General features: G+C 38.5%; 1 protein-coding gene across 5 annotated transcripts in view; it reads left to right on the forward strand.

The window, feature by feature from the left end:
* Positions 1–23027, forward strand: part of SF3B1 (splicing factor 3b subunit 1) — a 43621-nt gene that overhangs the window by 13154 nt on the left and 7440 nt on the right. Inside the window, exons 2-22 of one of the 5 annotated variants that reach the window (XM_021715016.1) lie at positions 566–732; positions 2653–2757; positions 3134–3248; positions 5077–5156; positions 6118–6288; positions 7878–8115; positions 9356–9568; positions 9836–9960; positions 13941–14138; positions 14233–14334; positions 14861–15040; positions 15699–15785; positions 15906–16176; positions 16619–16764; positions 16865–17011; positions 17774–17899; positions 18684–18905; positions 19172–19354; positions 19443–19554; positions 21069–21189; positions 21477–21608. In XM_021715016.1, the coding sequence (XP_021570691.1) occupies positions 566–732; positions 2653–2757; positions 3134–3248; positions 5077–5156; positions 6118–6288; positions 7878–8115; positions 9356–9568; positions 9836–9960; positions 13941–14138; positions 14233–14334; positions 14861–15040; positions 15699–15785; positions 15906–16176; positions 16619–16764; positions 16865–17011; positions 17774–17899; positions 18684–18905; positions 19172–19354; positions 19443–19554; positions 21069–21189; positions 21477–21608 (3241 nt within the window). Of the gene's footprint in view, positions 1–565; positions 733–2652; positions 2758–3133; positions 3249–3485; positions 4871–5076; positions 5240–6117; positions 6289–7877; positions 8116–9355; positions 9569–9835; positions 9961–13940; positions 14139–14232; positions 14335–14860; positions 15041–15698; positions 15786–15905; positions 16177–16618; positions 16765–16864; positions 17012–17773; positions 17900–18683; positions 18906–19171; positions 19355–19442; positions 19555–21068; positions 21190–21476; positions 21609–23027 lie in introns of those variants that run through there. The other 4 variants (XM_008063084.1, XM_021715017.1, XM_021715019.1 and 1 more) reach the window with 4 other exon arrangements.

Consider the following 23027-nt stretch of genomic DNA (forward strand, 5'->3'; position numbering starts at 1 on the left):
CACTGTCCTCAGGCTGGAGTGCAGTACATGCAATGGCCACCACAGCCTTGACCTGCTGGACTTATGTATTCCTTCCACCTCAGGCTTCCAAGTAGCTGGAACTACAGGCATGTGCTACCAAGCCTGGCTAATTTTTTCACATATTGTAGAGACAAGGTCCTGGCACCTGTGGGTTCAGGCAGTCCTCTCATCTCATCCTCTCAAAGTGCTGGGATTACAGTCATGAGTGACCGTGCATGGCTTGACTTGTCTATATTTAAAGAAGGCAAACAAAAGTGACGACTAAGTGAAGTGCCTGCTTGATTGACTCATGGATGAAAAAAGGAACACCTGAAGCATGCTAGGATATTTGGGGAGATTTGAAGCTGTATTATATATTGTTAGATGATAACGTATTAAGATTTACTTTCTTAGGTATACTAATACCATTGTGATTACTAACCCCTATATGACAATTGTTTTAAATTTTCTGCATATAAAAGAGACTTTTGATAAAAACCTAGTAAATGCATTGTATTGAGTTCTTTGGAAAAATAAATTAAGAGAAGTCTGTATTCTCTTATAGATATTGAAGCACAGATTCGAGAAATCCAAGGCAAGAAGGCAGCTCTTGATGAAGCTCAAGGAGTGGGCCTTGACTCTACAGGTTATTATGACCAGGAAATTTATGGTGGAAGTGACAGCAGGTTTGCTGGATACGTGACGTCAATTGCTGCAACTGAACTTGAAGATGTAAGTTACATATTGTATACAAGATGTACACATTTTTTTTTTGAGAAAGCAAGAAATATGAAAGACTTTAAGTCAACTGGTTTATTCTGTAGAGATATTTTGGGGTTCTTTTAGAGGATAACACTATTGAGGGTATCCTTCCTTGCTAAGGTTCAAAACTTTACTGGAAGTGCTCAGTTCGGACTAACTTGTTTATCCAGCAAATCATTAACACTATTATAAAGTAGACAGTTGTAGGATAAATTCCTGCTGTTACTTACTGGCTCTAGAGTAGCCCATATGAGAAATGACTTGGTTGTAAATAGCCATCTGTCCATGTGGCTTGATTTCTGATTTAGACCTGATGCTGTGTGTTTTTCTCCTTTTGACATCTTTACATGAATGGAATTTTTCTTGTTACTGGCACTTGTGAGCTTTCATATCTGTTTTAAGTACTACGGAGGATGACTGCCTCTCGTTTTGAAATCTATTCCATGTGGCTTATATTTTATTAGACCATTTCAAACTCTGAAATATCTGTCCATTTTTCGTGTGGTTCAGTTACAAATTTTATTTTACATAAAAGATTATGTAAAATTTTATTTTATGTTATATTGAAGGTTATTAATCTGGTTATTTTAGGAAATGCAAGTCACATTTTATAGTTGACTCTCTATCTTTTTCTTGAGATAAATTTAAAAGTCTTAAAGGTGAAATTTCTGGAAACCAACCACTGACTAGTTTTTTTTTTGAGTCGGAGTCTCACTTTGTTGCCCAGGCTGGCATGCAGTGGCACGCTCACAGCCACTGCAGCCTTGACTTGCTGGGCTCAGGAGATCCTTCTGCCTCAGCCTTCCCAGTAGCTGGAACTACAGCCATGCACCACCATGCCTGACTAATTGTTCTTGACTTACAGAGACGATGTCTCGCCAAGTTGCTTAGGTTGGTCTTGAACCCCTGAGCTCAGGCAGTCCTCTTGCCTTGGCCTCTCAAAGTGCTAGTATTACAGGCATGAGCCACTGCACCCAGCTAGTATTGTATTTTGTGTTCTCATAACCTAATTGAAAAGATGGAGTTAACTGTGTTCCAGAAGCTGAGAGGGTAATTGTCATTTTCTTTTATTTCATTTCTTTTTCCTTTTTTGTTTTTGATTCAGGGTCTCACTCTTGTCCAAACTGGAGTATAGTGCACAATTAAGGCTCATGGCAACCTTGACCTTCTGGGCTCAGGCCATCCTTCTACCTCAGACTCTTGAGTAGCTGGGACTATAGGTGCATGCCACCATGCCCAGCTAACTTTTGTTTTTTTTTGTAGACATGAGATCTCATTATGTTGCTCAGGCTGGTCTTGAACTTGGCCTCCCAAAGTGCTGAGATTATAGGTGTGAGGTACTACACTTGACTGTCGTTTCTTCTTTTCAAAAAAATATGAGGTATAAAGATCTTAAGAATTAACCATTGCTGTACTTTTGACACTAGAAAAGTAGCAGTATAAAATTTTTCTGTTTAAACATACTACCGGGAACAAATACATTTGGAATCAGTTACTTTTTACTTATTTCTATGGTTAAGTTATGTTTAAAAAGCGTGAGTGAAGAAAACCCAAGGAAGATGGAAAGTTCTAAATAAGCTGGCTATAGCTACCAGATGTGAAAAACATTTAATCTTGGCTTCTCTGTGAGAAAAATGAAATGTTCAAGCTTTTCTAGTCCATACTTACTTTATCTTAGCCTTCCTTGCTAATAATTTTAAAAATAAAGAGAACTAAGTTTAATTTCTTCAGTAGTTTTCTGAAGTGAAAGAAAACCTATTAATGTTTACATGTTTTATGAACTATGACTTAGGCATTACACTCTAGTAAATGTTTTGATTTCATGTTGATTTTTTGTAATTTTTAAGCTCTGACATTTAAGTTTGGCTTATTGGGAGTGTTTCATTGCAGGATGACGATGACTACTCATCATCTACAAGTTTGCTTGGTCAGAAGAAGCCAGGATATCATGCCCCTGTGGCATTGCTTAATGATATACCACAGTCAACAGAGCAGGTAACTTTAAAAAAAAAATCATATTCAACTAAAGAAAAGTTGAATGTCTGTGTTTCCATTGAAAATTTCAAGAGTCGGTTCTTAGAATGTTTTGAGGAGAGTTGATTTAGGAGGATTAGAGATAATAATTTACTTTGTAAAGGTAATCATTTCATGAATCATTGAACTATAGATAGAAATGGGGACGTGTGTATTGCCTCATCTCCATATGCCTTAATTCTCAATACAAACATTCACAAAATGATGCAGAATATTTCTTTTATTAGCAGGCATGTGTTAAACATTTGTATGTGTCTTATAATGTTCTGATTTTTGTTTATAACATTGTTTGGTTGACTATTTAAAGTGGGTTTTAATGAGACATCCCTCTTTTCAGTATGATCCATTTGCTGAGCACCGACCTCCAAAGATTGCAGACCGAGAAGATGAGTACAAAAAGCATAGGCGGACCATGATCATTTCCCCAGAGCGTCTTGATCCTTTTGCAGATGGTAATTCTTTCCCACCTTTCTATAAGTTTCAGAAATTTATTTGTATTGAGTTGTCTTTAGCCCTTTGATTTTTTTTGGCATGCGTATGAATTTGCTTTTCTTTTGTAAAATCCCCCTTATTATAGATTTGTATAGATTTGGTTGAAGTCACAGATGCCATATTCTTCATCTTTATAATGCAAGTTTTCTTTCCAGGTAGAAGGACAAGAAAATAATGAGCCAATGCCATAGAAACGCAAAGGGTTAAAGGTTTTTCTTTTACTTTTGTTTTGGGTACGCTTTCTATACTTTGAACAAATGTATTTTTCTGTCAAAATACTTTCAAATTATTGAAAGTTGTCATTCCAAATTCTAGCTTTTTAGGATTGTTACCTCTGAGAAACTGTTTCTCACACTAGAGCGCCCCCCCATATTGCTCTAAATATAGCTTAGTAAATGCGCCTACTTTGCTCTAAGCATACTTAAAGTTAAAACAAAAGTATGTATACAAAGGCTTTGATATTTTTAATAGTTGGAGTCTGTTTTGCTAATTGTAGTGTGCAAGTCAGCACAAGGGGCATAGTGAACCTGATGGAAGCTTTCCTCAGGTGAGTGAGTTTCACCATCAAAATTAGGTGCCTGTTTCTTAAAATTAGATTCGGCTGCAGGTTTACATACTAGACTTTTCAGCCTGCATGAATTAGTAGGGATATTCTTTTTTTACTTGCATAATTGTAATTGATTTAAACATGTATGTCAGAATTCACAGGCCCATACTAACTGTCCTTAATTTCTTTCCTACAGCAGTACTGCTATATGCCAGTCCTGTCTGCATTCTTAAGGGTGCAGTTCAACACATCCTCTCTAGATTATGGTGAAAAAGTATCCCAAAGGAAGTCTTATCAGAGCTAGTGTCAGAAAGAATGACACTACCAATTGGGCATGATCTTCAGCATAGAAAATGTCTTAGAATTTTATTATTTTTTCCTAAATTGTGATGCTATACTACTAGTATAGCTAATTATCACATTTCTAAAGTATAGTGTGCCTCTAAATTTTATATATACTATCTGGGCTTCTTTAAGATATTTTGAAGTTTGGAAAGCAAATACTGAAGCTGTAGCCAAGAGACTAACACATCTCTTAGTACACCACTTTTCTTCTGTATGCATCATAATAACTTGGTAGAAGTAATATATTTCAAGTAATACGTTTTCAGTTGTACTTTCTAAGAAATACAAATATGTTTTCTGGGTCAACAGAACTTAAAAGCATGAAGCCCTTTTTAGTAACTTGACATCAGAATAAGATTATAGGTATATTATGAAAAATCAGATTTTCTAAACTACAACTGTTTTAGAACACTGTATGAAGAACTTACTAGTCATAGTTATTTGTAGTCAGGATTTTTAACAACTTGCAACAGGTAATGTTTTGAATATAAATATCTTTCCAAAGTGTTACTAATGGTAAAGAGATAATTTTCTAGGCTTCTATTCTGCTGCTTGAAGTCAGAACTGCTGATGGAGACAAAGGCACGAAAGTGTACGTATTCCGGATTAGCAACCCAGGAACCCATCACTTCTGAAGACTAAACTGTGCTGTCATTTTGTTTTTATATGCATTAAAATATTTGTTTTAAACTGCTGTAGATATGTTTGTGTTCAAACAGGTTAAATTGATGAGCAAACTCAATAAACAGTAAGATGTATAATTGTTAAAGTTTTCCATCAAAAATAAATTAAATGATTATGGAATAACATAATATTAGAGCAGGGCAGATAAATCAGTTTAACCCAATTATCCTTTATTTATTGTACTCTTGTCCTGTTGCTGTTCTTTTCTGCAGGAGGGAAGACCCCTGATCCTAAAATGAATGCCAGGACTTACATGGATGTAATGCGAGAACAGCATTTGACTAAAGAAGAAGTATGTGAATCTCTTTATTATTTTTTTGAGTCTCTTACTTTAGTGGTTGTGAAAGAATATAAAGAAAGTTGAGATTGAGAGACTGTTATATTTCTTTTTTGCTGTTTGCTGTACAAATATTTTAATGGTATGAATAAAAATTAAGTTGAGAAAGAACCTTACTTTCAAATTATACCAGTTATCAAAATAAAACTTTATTTCTATTTCCTTTTCTAGTCTCAGGTCTCTTGGCCATGTATGTACGTGTATATGTTAACAGTGGATGTGTCTGTGGGGAGCTTAATGGTATATGTCTGAACCCATTTCTGTTAGGGAAAAGTTAGATAGTTTAATTGTGCTTTGAGAGTCCCTTCAGTTTTGGTATGGATGGAGTATTTGGAATAATTCCATTTGGCCTGCAGAGATTATACATTTTGTTTTAATAGCCTTCACACCTTTATCATTAGAATATAATAGATTCATTTGTTGTGTGTATTAAATGGGGCGATAGAGGCTCTCTTTAAAATAATGTGAGTTAAATGTACATTTGTTATCTTTAAATTATACATAATATTTACATAGTTGTAAACATAAGACATAATTATATTGATTTTCCTTTCTACCATTTTTCCATCTTGTTACCTAGTCTTAATTGCTGTTTATCTGAATTTTAAAGAAAACCGTATTTTTCAGTGGAAGCATGTGGTTCTTCACTATTGACTGAAGATTTTACTTTGCTTACTGTGTATAAGTAGGATGTGTTATGTTATGAATTCTGTACTTGTCTTTTTTTGTTAAGAAAGATATTTCATAAAACTGGAATTACAGGAAAGAGAGAAAAAGGAATGTACTACCAATATCCTAGGAAGAAAGAGTAAATAAAGTCTAAAATAGGATGACTAATAGAAGTGACTATGCAAAGGAGATAAACATACACTGGAAGCTTCTTAAAAGTGAGCACTGCATTTTCAATATTTTTCAGCGAGAAATTAGGCAACAGCTAGCAGAAAAAGCTAAAGCTGGAGAACTAAAAGTTGTCAATGGAGCTGCAGCATCCCAGCCTCCGTCAAAACGAAAACGGCGCTGGGATCAAACAGCTGATCAGACTCCTGGGGCCACTCCCAAAAAGCTGTCAAGTTGGGATCAGGCAGAGGTAATTGTTTTTATTTTTCATTATTACTATTTAAAAATTTTTCTGTTTTGTGACTTGTCTTAGTTTGCTCGGGTTGCCATAACAAGATATAGCAGACCAAGTGGCTTACAGCACACATTTATTTTCTCGCAATTCTGGAGGCTCAGAGTCCAAGATCAAGTAGCCAGTAGGGCTGCTGTCTGGTGACAGCTCCTTTGTTGGTTGCAGATGTTTGTTTCTTGCTGTGTCCTCACATGGCCTTTTCTCTGTGCCAGTGGGACCTGTTGTCTCTTCTCTTCCTTTTAGGACACCAGGTCTTGCAAATTATGCCCTACACATATGACCTCATTTGACCTTAATTACCTCCCTAAGGCGCAATCTCCTAATACACATTAGGGGTTTAGACTTCAACATACGAATTTTGGGAAATGCAGTTCAATCATGGAGTAAGGCATGTTCCATGGTAGTAAATATATTAAATATAGGCTGGGCATAGTGGCTCATGCCTATAATTCTAATACTCTGCGAGGCTGAGGAGGGAGGATTACTTGAGCCTAGGAATTCAGAAACGAGCCTGGGCAACATAGCAAGACCTAGACTACACAAAATACAAAAATAAAAAAAATTAGCCACTTGTTGTGACATGTGCCTGTAGTCCCAGCTACCGGGGAGAATGAGCCCAGGAGGTCCAGGCTTCAGTGAGCTATGATTGTGCCACTGTACACAATCATACTGTACACAGTACACAGACCCCAACTCAAAAAAAAATTATATCAAATATGTAATATATGTGGTATAGTGGCATATTAAATACGACATGTAGACATGCAGGCAGTTTACATTATGGAGGTTGAATACAATACAGTGGTCTTCCACATTTTCTAGATGGGTAACTTACGTCTCTGAAAACAGCACTCCCCTAGAGGACTTTCTTTGTCTTAAAAGTTTTTTATTGTGAAAAATATCTCATAAAATTTATCATTTTAATCACTTTTTGGTTTTTTGTGTGTGTGGGAGTTGGAGTCTCACTCTGTCGCCCAGACTGGAGTGCAGTGGCCGCTCCCGGCCACCGCAGCCTCAACCTGCTTGGCTCTGGCGATCCTTTCGCCTCAGCCTTCCAAGTAGCCGGAACTATAAGTGCGCGCTACCACGCCCGGCTAATTTTTGATTTATTGTAGAGATGAGGTCTTGCCAAGTTGCCCAGGCGGGTCTCGAGCCTGCGGGCTCCGGCAATCCACTCACCTCAGCCTCCCAAGGCGCGGGATTACAGGCTGAGCCACCGAGCCCCGCCACTTTTTGGTTTTTTAGGGGGAGGTCTGGGTCTCTGTTACCCAGGTCTTGAACTCTGAAGTGATTCTCCTGTCTCAGCTTCCCAAGTACATGAGACACTGTAGGCATGCACTACTATGCCTGGCTAATTCTTTTTTGTTGTTGTTGTTAGAGACCGGGTATCTCTCTGTTTCCCGGGCTGGTCACAAATTCCTGGGCTCAAGCAACCTTCCTACCTCAGCCTTCCAAAGTGCTGGGACTACAGGCATGAGCTACCACACCTGCCCCTCTAGTTATTTCTCTGTAGGTGTCTGAAATAAAATTTATTTTCCTTTGTTAAGACTCCTGGGCATACCCCTTCCTTAAGATGGGATGAGACACCAGGTCGTGCAAAGGGAAGCGAGACGCCTGGAGCAACCCCAGGTTCAAAAATATGGGATCCTACACCCAGCCACACACCAGCGGGAGCTGCTACTCCTGGACGAGGCGATACACCAGGCCATGCAACACCAGGCCACGGGGGTGCAACTTCCAGTGCTCGTAAAAACAGATGGGATGAGACCCCCAAGACAGAGAGAGGTACTTATTGTGGTTGTGTGGGTGAAATGTTGAGTTGATGAGTGGTATGTTTACGTTTTGGTCCTGGGTACACGTGTAAATAACCAACTGCTTTTGGAACAGATAAAGAACTGAGTAGATGATATGCCTAATTCTCCTTTTTTGAAGAGGTTTAAAATTTTTTTATGGTTTAAGAAGAATCTTAGGAGAAAATTGCAGGTCTTTATCCTTTTTATTGTGGTAAAATGTACCTTACATCAAATTTACTATTTTAACATTTTTAAGTGTACAGTTACATGGAGTTAAGTACATTTTCAGTTGTTGAGCAACTACTATTCATCTCTAGGATTTCACTATTGTTCATTTCTAGGATTTTTTCCTTCATGCCAAACAGAATCCCTGTACCCATTAAATAGTAACTCCCCATTTTTCCCTCCTTCAGCCCCTGGTAACCTTTTTTCTTCTTTCTGTTTCTGTGAGTTTACCCAAACCTCTGGCTTTTTTGTAGATGATCTAAAGCTATATTTTGCTAATTGTTTATGAGTATAGCTGTGCTAAATTAAGGTTTAATAATATATCTGCTGTATTAAAATTTTATAAAGAATTTTTTTTTTTTTTGAGTTGGAGTCTCACTCTCACCCAGACTGGAGTGCAGTGGCCGCTCCTGGCCACTGCAGCCTCGACCTGCTGGGCTCCGGCGATCCTTCTGCCTCAGCCTTCAAAGTAACTGGAACTACAGGCGTGCGCTACCATGCCCAGCTAATTTTTTTTTATTTATTGTAGAGATAAGGTCTTGCCAAGTTGCCCAGGCAGGTCTTGAACCCACGGGCTCAGGCAGTCCACTCACTTCAGCCTCCCAAAGCACGGGATTACAGGCTAAGTCACCGAGCCCGGCATAAAGAATTTTTAATGATATAGGGAAGGACTTAACATGTAAGGGGTAAAAGAAGCAGTGTAGAATTACTTGCAAAGCAACCTCAACTGCATAGAGAATTGAAGGAAGTGACTCGAGATATACTTGGTGACTGTCTCTGTATAGTGATGTTGTGGATGATTAAATAAATTATTTTGATCTGTTTTCTTGTTTCTCAGTCTTTACTATATGTTTTTGAGCAGGTCTCCATTTTAGGAACGTAGTACTTCAGAATTGATCTTTTTCAATATGTTAGTGGTTTGAGAATAAACAGTTTTCTTTTTAGAGAATAGACAGTATTTTTAAAAGGATAAAAATTGTGGTATTAATCTGTTTTTCTCTTTAAAGATACTCCTGGGCATGGAAGTGGATGGGCTGAGACTCCTCGAACAGACCGAGGTGGAGATTCAATTGGTGAAACACCGACTCCTGGAGCCAGCAAAAGAAAGTCACGTTGGGATGAAACACCAGCCAGTCAGATGGGTGGAAGCACTCCTGTTCTGACTCCTGGAAAAACACCAATTGGCACGCCAGCCATGAACATGGCCACCCCTACTCCAGGTAGAAACTCTCTCATTGGAAACAATTCTCTTTTCCTCCTGAAGTATTTTCATTTTTTCTGTGTGGTATTCTGTGTGCTATTAATGCCAAGTTTTAGCAAGAATAAGGGGATATAAAAATAAGTCTTGGTTTTGTTTATAATAGAAAAGCAGTTAAATATTAACACTGATCTTATACCCTAAGGACCTTATACTGATCTTATACTGTCTTATACCCTAAGGACCTTTGTGCTATAGATTGCTAAAAAAAATTTATTTTTTTGGGTAGGTCACATAATGAGTATGACTCCTGAACAGCTTCAGGCTTGGCGATGGGAAAGAGAAATTGATGAGAGAAACCGCCCACTTTCTGATGAAGAACTAGATGCTATGTTCCCAGAAGGATACAAGGTAGTACAGTGAATATGAGTGAGATGGTGTTTAGAATATGAACTTCATTTTGAATACTCAGTAATAAAATTGCTTTAGTTTGCTTTCCTTTGCATCTGGTTTTTTTTGAGTTGGAGTTTCACTCCATCACCCAGGCTGTAGTGCAGTGGCATGCTCATGGCCACCCCAGCGTCGACCTGCTGGGCTCAGGCAGTCCTTCCACTTCAGTCTTCCGAGTGGCTGGAAATATAGGCACGCACTACCACATCCATCTGATTTTTTGATTTAGTGTAGAAATGAGGTCTTGCCCAGTTGCCTAGACTGTTCTCGAACACATGGGTTCAGGCAATCCCCTAACCTCGGCCTTGCACAGTACTGGGATTGCAGGCTTGATCCACTGCGCCCGGCCTGCCTTTCCATTCCTTTAGGTATTTACTAGTATATTTTAATTCCGAAAAGTAATAGAGATGAAGAGAAGTGAATTATCAGTTTTTGAAAGCAAAAAATCTCAAGGATTTCTAAGATCATACTTTGTGAACTGCTGCTGCTTCAGTTTATTAGTGGTTCCATATTAGGTCATAGCTATTGGTGCCTCAATAAGATTTTTTGTATTTAAGTTTATGGATTGTCAGTGGACACAAAGAATATTCTCTTTACCACAACAGCTTTCTTTTTTTTTGAGCCAGGGTCTTACTCTGTTACCCAGACTGGAGTGCAGTGGCACAATCACAGCTCACTGTAGCCTCAACCACCTGGCTTAGCCTCTTCCAGTAGCTGGGACTGCAGGTGTGCGCCACTATGCCTGGCTAGGTTTTGTTTTTTTTTTTCTTTTTTTTTTTTCTTGGTAGAGACGAGGTTTCGCTATGTTTCTTGGGCTGGTCTTAAACTACTGGGCTCAAGCAGTCCTCCCACATTGGCCTCGTAAAAGTGCTGGGATTACACATGTGACCCACTGTGCCTGGCCTTAGGGTTTTTTTTGAACTGTAAAATTTTCTAGATGTCTGACACATAGAGAATATTTGCTTGTCTAAGGGTAGTCTGTGGTCAAAGCCAACTTGGAACCTAAGTATAAGTAATCTGATTGCCCTTAAAGAACCTTTTCTGTTAATGACTTTGCTTTTTTACAGATGGCATGTATTTCTCCCCCCTCCCCATTATGTTTGAAGTAGAGTATTTGTTTCAAGTATGCTTGAATTTTTGCTTTAAAGCTCTTTGTAACCTTTATATAATGCTGTGGGTATAGACAGAATCCGCTATTGGCCACGTGTGGTGGCTCATATCTGTAATCCCAGCACTTTAGGAGGACGAGGTGGGAAGATTGCTTAAGCCCAGGAGTTTGAGACCAGCCTGGGCAACACAGTGAGACCCTGTCTCTACAAAAACAGAAAAAATTAGCCAGGCATGGTGGCACATGCCTGTAGTCCTAGCTACATGGGAAGCTGAGGCAGGAGGATTGCCTGAGCCCAGGAGGTCAAGGCTGCAGTGAGCTATGAGCGAGCCACTGCACTGCAGTTTGAAGGACAAAGTGAGACCCCTAACTCAGAAAACTAAAAATCACCTACTATTGACAGCTTGAGTGTCTTTGTCACTTGTAGTCACCGATTTCCCTAGTATTGGTCAGGGGAAAATGCCTCTTTAGTGATTCTACTAAAAACTAGTAAGTGAATATAAAAATAGGCCTTTACAAGGTACTTAATGTAGAGTGATGGCATTGGACCTAGCATTTATTTTAGTCCTTTCACCTACAGAGTTAATACCACTTTATTCAAAATGGTGGAATTTAGTTTAGTGGTCCATGCTAGTGCATACATTAATTAGCTACAAAAATTAATTGAATCTTTTTAGACTCATTGGAAAAGATTGGAAAAGATAGGCTTATTGACCTGCCCGGAAAGTTGTATTTAAAAAAAGAAAAAAGTCTGCCAGTTTTAAATTTTTTCCCAGCCTACACTAAAATTTTTTTTTTTTTAATTTCAATAATAGCTTTAGGGGGTATGAAGAGATTCTGGTTACATGGATACATTGTGCATTTTTTGAAATAAATTATTGATTTTCCTAAAGGCTTAGTCAGGTTGTGTGTATTTTATAGGGGTTTAGTAAGTATTTGGTATTAGTTTTTATGTATTTAACTTTTTTTTTTTTAAGTCAGTCTCACTCTGACCCAGGCTAGAGTGTAGTGGCATGCTTACAGCCATCACCTGCTGGGCTCAGGCAATCCTTCGGTTTCAGCCTTCCAAGTAGTTGGAACTCTAGGCATATACCACCACGCCAGGCTAATTTTTTTTCGTTTTTTTTGTACAGATGAGATCTCACCATGTTGACCAGGTTGGTCTCGAACCCCTGGGCTCAGGCAGTTCTCTTGCCGCTACCTCTCAAAGTGCTGGAATTATAGGTGTGAGCCACCGTGCCTGGCTTAACTCATTTTGTAGTTTTAGACTTAGGTTTGTTTTTATAGTGCAGGTGTTCATGCAATGTTTTATTTTATTTTTCTTTCTTTTTTTTTTTTGAGTTGGAGTCTCACTCCATCACTCAGGCTAGAGTGCAGTGGCATGCTCATGGCCACCCCAGCATCGACATGCTGGGCTCTGGCAGTCCTTCCATCTCAGCCTTCCAAGTCGCTGGAACTACAAGTGCGTGCTACCACACCTGACTAATTTTTTATTTTTAATTGTGGAGACAAGGTCTTGCCAAGTTTTCCAGGCTGGTCTCGAACCCACAGGCTCAGGCAGTCCACTCACCTTGGCCTCCCAAAGTGCTAGGATTACAGGCTGAGCCACTGAGCCTGGCGGTGTTTCATTTTAATACCAAGATAAACCCATACATTATTTACATGTACCATGAAAGCTTATTTCCATTTATATAAATATATTATAATGTTATTTGCTCTACTAGCACTTTATTTAGAATTGCTGACCTATATTTTATAATTTTCAATTTTTAAATTATTTGACAACTTGACTCATCAGCGTGTTAATACAGGTGAGGATTTGAAGGTGACCAGAATTTCAACTTCTTTTTATAAGCCTGCCTCACCTATTTCCTCATTTCCCCACTTAAACGTTTTTTTTTTTAGTCAGAGTCTCACTTTTCTCTATCACCTAAGCTGGAGGGCAGTGGCACACTCACAGCCACCACAGCCTCAACCTGCTGGGCTCAGGCGGTTCTTCTGCCTCAGCCTTCCATGTAGCTGGAATCATGGTTGTCACCACCACACCCAGCTAATTTTTTTTTTTATATTGAGTAGTAGTCTCACTCTGTCGCTCAGGCTGGAGTGCAGTGGCATACTCACAGCCACTGCAGCCTCAACCTGCTGGGCTTAGGTGATCCTTCCGCCTTAGCCTTCCAAATAGCTGGAACTACAGGAAAGCACCACCATGCCCAGCGAATTTTTTGATTTATTGTAGAGATGAGGTCTTGCCAAGTTGTCCAGGCTGGTCTTGAACCCCCGAGCTTAAGCAATCTTTTATTTATTTATTTATTTTGAGTTGGAGTTTCACTCTGTCGCCCAGACTGGAGTGCAGTGGCCGCTCCCGGCCACCATAGCCTCGACCTGCTGGACCCCGGCAATCCTTCCGCCTCAGCCTTCCAAGTAGCTGGAATTACAGACATGCGCTACCATGCCCGGCTTAATTTTTGATTTATTGTAGAGATGAGGTCTCGCCTGCCCAGACGGGTCTCGAACCCACGGGCTCAGGCACTCCACTCACCTCAGCCTCCCAAAGGCGCGGGATTACAGGCTGAGCCACGGAGCCCGGCTGAGCTTAAGCAATCTTATTGTCTCTGCTTCCCAAAGTGCTGCTATGACAGGTGTGAGCCACCATGCCCAGCTATATTTTAAACTTTTAAGTAAGATAGAAAAGTGGGATGGGTGTTGATTTTTGTCTCTAAGCACATTAAAAGCTTCTTAGCAAATGAATGGTAAAATATTTTAAATGCAAGTATTATTTATTATGCTGTTCTTAAATCCAGAAGATTCTAAATTATCTTATGTCTAACTCCTTTAGGTCCTTCCCCCTCCAGCTGGTTATGTTCCTATTCGAACTCCAGCTCGCAAGCTGACAGCTACTCCAACACCCCTAGGTGGTATGACTGGTTTCCACATGCAGACCGAAGACAGAACTATGAAAAGTGTCAATGACCAGCCATCTGGAAACCTTCCATTTTTAAAACCTGATGATATTCAGTACTTTGATAAACTGTTGGTGAGTGATACTGTCAGAAACATCATTGCATTTTGTTTGGGAGTTATCAATCATAACATTTCAACCTGCCTTTAAATCTTTATATTTACCATAGGTTGATGTTGATGAGTCAACTCTTAGTCCTGAAGAGCAGAAAGAGAGAAAAATAATGAAGTTGCTTTTAAAAATTAAGAATGGAACACCACCAATGAGAAAGGTAAGTTGTTAAATCATGTCCGCTATATTTTTAACTTTAGGAATTCATAATGACTATTCGTCTTTATTAAGGGCATATAGCATGAGGGAAATAAATATATGTAGTATGAAGGATTTAGCTTTTTAATCAAAGACCTGTACGAATAAGGATGTTGAAAAATTAGGTTATTTTTGTCTTTAAGGCCTTTAAAGTATGTTTAAGGATTGAAGATAATTAGTGAATTATGTAAGGAATTGTGATTACACTATACATGGCTTGAAGATGGAAGATACGTCAGGGAAGCTAAGGCATTTTATATACCTGTGTGGTTCCATTCTACTAAATTACCCTTTTGAATTAATGGAAGACACCGAATTGCTGTCACAGGAGTTCAGATTTTAGAGTAATTTTGACCAAAGTGAACTCATGCCATTTATGTAAAGTATCTGTAAAAATGTAGGCTAAAATATTAAGTTATAGAGTAATTTGCTCATTCACAGTGCCTGGTTTATAAAGAAAACACTTTTTCCTCTTCTTTTTTCCTCAGGCTGCTTTGCGTCAGATTACTGATAAAGCTCGTGAATTTGGAGCTGGTCCTTTGTTTAATCAGATTCTTCCTCTACTGATGTCTCCTACTCTTGAGGATCAAGAGCGCCACTTACTTGTGAAAGTTATCGATAGAATACTGTACAAACTTGATGACTTAGTTCGGCCGTATGTCCACAAGGTTTGTTATCCTTAAATAGTGTTGCTAATGGCTTAATATTTTGACTTTGCAATATATAACGAATTCATGGATTTAAAAAGAAACTGCTTAAGTCTGTGTATTTGTGAAATTAAAAAATTCTGAAAAAGTAGTAACTGATGTTTTATACTCATGGTAGAAAGGAAAGTGTACAACTTTTTAAGGCACTCAGGCTGAGACTTAAGCAATGTTAAATTCACATATCCTAGACCCTTTTCTTTGCAGAAGCATACATCACACATACAGGCATATATAACTGTAACTTGTCATCTTTACCGTGGTGGGGTCATATTGGTCATATTTTTCATTTTCTTTTATTGACATCAGATTAGGATGAGAACAAATACTCTGTGCCATGCCTTTTAGTGCTAAGACCTATCTTTTCGCTGATGGTAATTATGGCGCAAAATGTATAGATATATAAGTTATTTTTCTAAAGGATTGAATATTAATCTACTGATATCTCTCATTTTCACATATCTGGGTTTTGAAATTGTATAATTAAAATTCTTAAACAATTTGTCCCTTGATCAGCAAAATCCTGATAATATAAATCTCCTGTATGTGTTTAGTTCTGTTACTTGAGTGTTGCGTCAGTAATTGATGTGAAAGTGTAGCTTCTCTTTTTCCTCTTTTTCAGATCCTCGTGGTCATTGAGCCACTGTTGATTGATGAAGATTACTATGCTAGAGTGGAAGGCCGAGAGATTATTTCTAATTTGGCAAAGGTATTTACATTAAATTGTAGAGAAGAATGTTTATAGCTGTTAATGGAATTATTTGATTATAGGAAGAAATGGTTGAGGATTAATGTTACTAATTCATGACTGTCCTTTTTTTCTTTTGAGGCTGCTGGTCTGGCTACTATGATCTCTACCATGAGACCTGACATAGATAACATGGATGAATATGTCCGTAACACAACAGCTAGAGCTTTTGCTGTTGTAGCCTCTGCCCTTGGCATTCCTTCTTTGCTGCCTTTCCTAAAAGCTGTGTGCAAAAGCAAGAAGTCCTGGCAAGCGAGGCATACTGGTATTAAGATTGTGCAACAGATAGCTATTCTTATGGGCTGTGCCATTTTACCGCATCTCAGAAGTTTAGTTGAAATCATTGAACATGGTAAGTTGTAATGTAACTTTGTCTTTTTCCTTTGTTTCCTTTCTTTCTTTTTTTCTTTAAAGAGACAGATCACTATGTTGCCTAGGCTGTACTTGAACTCCTGGGCTCAAGCAATTTTCCCACCTTAGCCTTGGACTACACATATGTACCACTGTACGTGGCCTACCTATGTTTAATAAATAGGACGGCTGTTCTGGGGTTTGGGTTTCTGATCTGCGGACATAAATGGAAGGACACAGCTACATAAACACTATGTATTTTATGATGGGGTTCATAATATCTGCTAACAGGCTGTGGTTTGCATTAGCTTTTGCCTAATGTTGTCTTATGTGAACAGATTCTGCAGTTTGGCTAATGGTTAAGTATATTGCTAGAATCTGGGTGGTACTGTGGAAATGAGTTAATGTTGGTGCATGGCTAATATCTGTGTTTCCTTTTGTAGGTCTCGTGGATGAACAGCAGAAAGTTCGGACCATCAGTGCTTTGGCCATTGCTGCCTTGGCTGAGGCAGCCACTCCTTATGGTATCGAATCCTTTGATTCTGTGTTAAAACCTCTGTGGAAGGGTATCCGCCAGCACAGAGGAAAGGTATCCATTAGATTTATTTTTTTTTAATTTGTACTCATTAAAATTAAGGTGATGTCAATCTAAATTACTGAAGTACATATGTTTTTTTATTTTAAAATAGGGTTTGGCTGCTTTTCTAAAGGCTATTGGGTATCTTATTCCTCTCATGGATGCAGAGTATGCCAACTACTATACCAGAGAGGTGATGTTAATCCTTATTCGAGAATTCCAATCACCTGATGAGGAAATGAAGAAAATTGTGCTGAAGGTAAATGTTCCACATTTGTTATTTTTTTGTTTTTTTGAGTTGGAATCTCACTCTGTTGCCCAGACTGGAATGCAGTGGCACGCTTCCGCCTACTGTAGCCTCAACCTACTGGGCTCCAGTGATCCTTCCGCCTCAGCCTTCTAAGTAGCTGAAGCTACAGGCATGCCCAGCTAAGTTTTGATTTATTGTAGAGATGCAAGCTCAGGCAATCCACTTGCCTCAGCCTCCCGAAGTGCTGGAATTACAGGCTTGAGCCACTGCACGTGGGCTAATTTTTTTCTTTAGTTGGATTCTCACTTTGTTGCCCAGGCTGGCATGCAGTGGCACACTCATGACCACTACAGTGTCGACCTACTGGGCTCAGGTGATCCTTCCACCTCAACCTTCCAAGTAGTTGGAACTACAAGTGCATACTATCATGCCCAGCTAATTTTTGATTTATTGTAGAGACAAGATCTCGCCAAGTTGCCTGAACTGGTCTTGAACTCCTGGGCTCAGGCAGTCCACTCGCCTCAGCCTCCCAAAGTGCTGGGAATATAGGCGTGAGCCACTGTGCCCAGCTTCCTTTTTTCAATTGAGTTGCTAGGCAAAAATCCCAGTAGTTCATGCCTGGGCGAAAAGAAATTTAAAGTATTTTTTCTAAAATGGCTATCATGAGTTACATCAGGGCTGTGCTTGATTGATGAATTTATGTCAAATGGTCAGCAATAAGTATTCATTTCAGGTCATTTGATTTATTACTATTTTTTTTTAACCTTTTAGGTGGTAAAGCAGTGTTGTGGGACAGATGGTGTAGAGGCAAACTACATTAAAACAGAGATTCTTCCTCCTTTTTTTAAACACTTCTGGCAGCACAGAATGGCTTTGGATAGAAGAAATTACCGACAGGTAAGCTTTTATTGTCAAATAACATTTTCAGAAATTTTTTTGTCTAATTTTTAGCCAGCTTGAATGCATGTTGCATATTTTATATTAAATTTTGCCTTGATTATCTCAATTTGTATGTGCTTGGTTGTGAAAAGTGTATTTTAGTCAGCTGGTAAATTTCCATCTTGGTTTTGCATTCAAGGATATATGCCCAACTATGAATTAATGTTTTTATCTAGCAAATTCAGTGCTTTATCTGGCTAGGTAAAACATGGATACAGTTTTACCTTCAGTCACCTTAACATTTTGGTCGCTTTTCTCTTAATGCTTAATAAATAGGAGTTGGCCGGGCTCGGTGGCTCAACCTGTAATCCCAGCACTTTGGGAGGCTAGGGCTAGTGAATTGTCTGAGCTCTCAGGTTTGAGACCAGCCGGGACAACTTGGCGAGACCTCATCTCTATAATAAATAAAAAATTAGCCAGGTGTGGTAGCACACGCCTGTAATTCCAGCTACTTGGAAGGCTGAGGTGGAAGGATTGCCAGAACCCAAGCAGGTCGACGCTGGGGTGGCCGTGAGTGCGCCACTGCTCTCCAGCCTGGGCAACAGAGTGAGGCTCTAACTCAAAATAGATAGATAGATGGATGGATGGATGGATGGATGGATGGATGGATGGATGGATGGATGGATAGGAGTTAAACATTCTCAGCATGTTTACTAGCTAAGTGAATAGTACGTTTGGTTTTCATGATGTTGCTATATTTCCTTGGGAAAGCAATAAACTAAGGGTGTTTTCCTCTTTTTAGTTAGTTGATACTACTGTGGAGTTGGCAAACAAAGTAGGTGCAGCAGAAATTATTTCTAGGATTGTGGATGATCTGAAAGATGAAGCTGAACAGTACAGAAAAATGGTGATGGAGACAATTGAGAAAATTATGGGCAACTTGGGAGCAGCAGATATTGACCATAAACTTGAAGAACAACTGATTGATGGTATTCTTTATGCTTTCCAAGAACAGACTACAGAGGTAATGAGAACTAATTATTATGGAGAATTGCCACTGACTTTCTTATCTGTAGGAAAGCATACTAAAGCATAGAGTTTGAAGTAAAATGCTCATATTCTCACTCAGTTAAATTGGTTACTAAGAAATATTCTACCTCAGATTTTTAGATTTTATTAAAAAACCCAATGTTTGGGTGGTTGGAAAAGTTTGCATATTAGTATATTTTAAATGTTCAGTCACAAGCTAAATGATGGTAGTTTTTATTTAACCTAGCTTTTCTTTTTTAGGACTCAGTAATGTTGAACGGCTTTGGCACAGTGGTTAATGCTCTCGGCAAACGAGTCAAACCATACTTGCCTCAGATATGTGGCACAGTTTTGTGGCGTTTAAATAACAAATCAGCAAAAGTTAGACAACAGGCAGCTGACTTGATTTCTCGAACTGCTGTTGTCATGAAGACATGTCAAGAGGTAAACTGTTGTACCACATTTTTATTATTCACTAAATAGTTTAATATGAACAGTAACATTTTAACATAATTTTTTTTTTTAATTACAGGAAAAGTTGATGGGGCACTTGGGGGTTGTGTTGTATGAGTATTTGGGTGAGGAGTACCCTGAAGTACTGGTCAGCATTCTTGGAGCACTGAAGGCCATTGTAAATGTAATAGGTATGGAATTTGGTGGTCACATAAGACTGATTGTTGTTGTTGTTGTTGTTGAACTTTCTTTGGCTTTTTGGAAGTAAAATACAGAATCATATTTAGAAGTTGTGAGATTTTTGTCCCCCCCCCCCTTTTTTTTTAAAAACATTTCAAGATTTTAGTTAAGTGATATCACAAAGTCTTGTTTTCCAAAACTCATTTATATTTTACTTTAAAAGAGAAAAAAGGGCAACTTTAGGATCTACAAGAGAGTTGGGAGTAGTTATAAGCTCTCTAAGGTCATGGAATAGAGGACCCTAATAGAAATAGTGTGTTAGCGGAAATATAGTCTCCATGTTCTACAGAGGGGGAAAAGGCAACCCTGAAGTTTTAAAACAAACTATTTGTATATCTATTCAACCTTGAATTAGTAAGTGGTTGTGATAGGTTTTTTTGCTTGCTATTAATTCAGGGACTATAACCAGAGAGAAAGTGAATTTTAAGTATCTTGTCTTTATTTATATACCCTAGTCTTTTAAAACTGTCCTTTCAGTTTTATGAAAGAACGAACACAGTATTACAAATGATCTTGGCAGTGGAGAGCAAAGCTTTTACTCTTTTAGGGCATTATGAGGAAACAAACGAATTGTTCTTATATTTAATCCTTCCTTGTAATTGAATATAACTGTTGCCAAAATTAACTCCTCTAGGATTTTAGAGGGTCTGAAATAACATAACAGGATGTCCAAATAGCTGACGGTGGTAGTCACTGTTTTTCTCATTTTAGTTAGGGGTTTTTTATGCAACATAGATCTTTGAACGATTTGAATATTTACATGTAACCTCCACTTTGGTCCAGTCCTCTCTATTGTGGAAGATAGCTACTTGCCAAATATCAGTTGGCCACTTGTAGGGGTCTGGTTTGCAGGGAGTTGTAAACCATATTTTCTGTTAGGGAAACGTGGGAAAAACAATGGAGAGAGAATCAGAGCTAGCAGTTATAGTTAGAGCAAGAGCCCCTGCCAGCTGCCTCCTTTTTTCTCTCTTCGTAGGTGTAAATACCATCCAAGTATGCCCTGCATTGCAGGGAGACTGGAGATCTGTTTGTTTTGCAGTTAAAGGGTAAGGGGGCCCTTTCTGGAAAAGTCTGCTTTAATTTACATGTTAACCTCTGGCTTATATTGTTATGTGTGGCCGGAACATTAGCTGTCCCCATACTTAAATGTTAGTGCACACATACATTTCAGAACCAAAGAAACTTTTTTGTTGTAGAGTATTCATCACTCTTTAATCACTTCACTGTTTTTTTTTTTCATTTGTATGCATAATCAGGAGTTGTTAATAAAAAGTTAGAAAAAATTCTGAGTCTGGGTAGAATTTGGGCTTTCTCTTTCCATAGGCAGCTGTAAGTTTATATTTCTGCATAGATACCTGTATGACATTGCTAAGTAAAAGGAAAATGAAGAAAGTTTGCATTGCTAAAGTAAAAGGAAAATGAACAAAGGTTGCATGCTGACAGTTTGTTGACTTCTGTTAAATAGGTATGCATAAGATGACCCCACCAATTAAAGATCTGCTGCCTAGACTCACTCCCATCTTAAAGAACAGGCATGAAAAAGTACAAGAGAACTGTATTGATCTTGTTGGACGTATTGCTGACAGGTAAGCAGGTTACCTAAACATTTTTATAAGCAGTATCAGTTCAACCATTTTGAATTCAGTTAGCAAAACTTGCTGAATGTTGCTAATGTGAGTATATATAGTCAGACTTTCCAGTGTCAGTATTTTCAGATTTCAGTTGGATGGTAATGGAGGGTGAGATAGAGTTGAAGACTGAACCAGCCTTTCTGGAGAGTAATAATAACTTTTTTAACGCTTCAAATGAGTTAGTGATTTGCAGATTTACCTTTAAAACTTCGCTAATGTCACAAAAAATTTTTTTTAAATAGAGGAGCTGAATATGTATCTGCAAGAGAATGGATGAGGATTTGCTTCGAACTTTTAGAGCTCTTAAAAGCCCACAAAAAAGCTATTCGTAGAGCCACAGTCAACACATTTGGTTATATTGCAAAGGCCATTGGGTGAGTGTTATTTATACCTCAGTCTTAAAAAGTTACTTTATAATGAACCTGTTGTAGTGTTGAGAAATACTTCTATGTAGAAATTTCTTTTGCAGCGTGGTATGAGTAAAGCAGTTGAAAAAGCACTCATCTAATCACTGACCTTCCAATTTTGGGATTGTTTTAATTTTGTTTTTAAGATTAGAAATATAGTTTATTTAGAAAGTAAATTAGAGAGAGAATGAGAGAGAGAGAGAAAAGATTCACCCCTCCTAGGTAGGAGAGGGGGCCAGAGCTTAGGAAACATGGCAGCAGCCACAACTCAAAGAACACATGGCCACACCAGAGTCTAGGAAAGCAATGGCCTGTTTTCTTTCATTTTTAATTGAATTAAAATAGACAAGAGGCTTAAAGATTTCCTTTAGTTACACTTTGGTTATTTTCAGGGGAATGTCTTTTTAAGGGCCTTGCTTAAACTATTAAGGTAAGCTCTTTATCTCACAGCATCATTCAAGTCTCATTAATGCTTTTAGTTTTTAAAATGCCGTTTTAACATTACTCCATGGAGTTCAACTGAATTATAGCTACTTTATGAAATAATCTATGATTATCTGCGTCCACTCTCTCAGAATCAAGCTAAATGCTTCTGTGTAAAAAGACAGCCACTGTAGAAGATGAGGAACATGTGACTTATTAAGAAATATTTTCAAGGAACATAATATATGAAAGTCTGATTAATTAGGTAGAATTAATCAGACTACACTCTTTCCCCAACATGTTCTCATTCTTTTTTGGTAGCGATAGTGTTTGTGTCCGTGGTGATGGAGTCAGGAAACCCTAATGAGTAGCAGTTGTGCAGCTCTTTAGTCCCTGTGTCTTTCTAAGCTTGTGTCAAGAATAGGTGCCTAAAGAAGGGACAAGTGTCTCTAGCTTTTGGGAACTTGTGGGAGGATGTGGGAGATAAAGGGTAAATAAATGCAGTGGAAAATGTGTGGTGTGGGAGGGAAGATACAAGGAAAATAGGTTTATATATTTCAGCACAGGAAGACCAGTTTGGTTACTCCTGCAACCACTTCTGTCTAACTTTAGTTCCTGTTTCAACAACTCAAAGAATTACTCAGTTTTGACATTTAATTAGATTTCTTTATATTTCCGAAATTTAACTGAAGACTGAAAATTACATTTGAAAATGAATTCAAATTAACTTTTTAAAAAACTGACCTTATAATTTGTTGAAGTTTTATGTATTTTTTTTTTTTGAGTTGGAGTCTCACTCTGTCACCTAGACTGGCATGCAGTGGCCGCTCCCGGCCACCGCAGCCTCCACCTGCTGGGCTCTGGCGATCCTTCCATCTCAGCCTTCCAAGTAGCTGGAATTACAGGCATGCGCTACCACGCCCGGCTGATTTTTTAATTTTTTGTAGAGATGAGGTCTCGCTG

The sequence above is a fragment of the Carlito syrichta genome, unplaced genomic scaffold, assembly GCF_000164805.1.
Source record: "Carlito syrichta isolate Samal-C Ts95f unplaced genomic scaffold, Tarsius_syrichta-2.0.1 Scaffold306547, whole genome shotgun sequence".
NCBI classification, from domain to species: domain Eukaryota; kingdom Metazoa; phylum Chordata; class Mammalia; order Primates; family Tarsiidae; genus Carlito; species Carlito syrichta.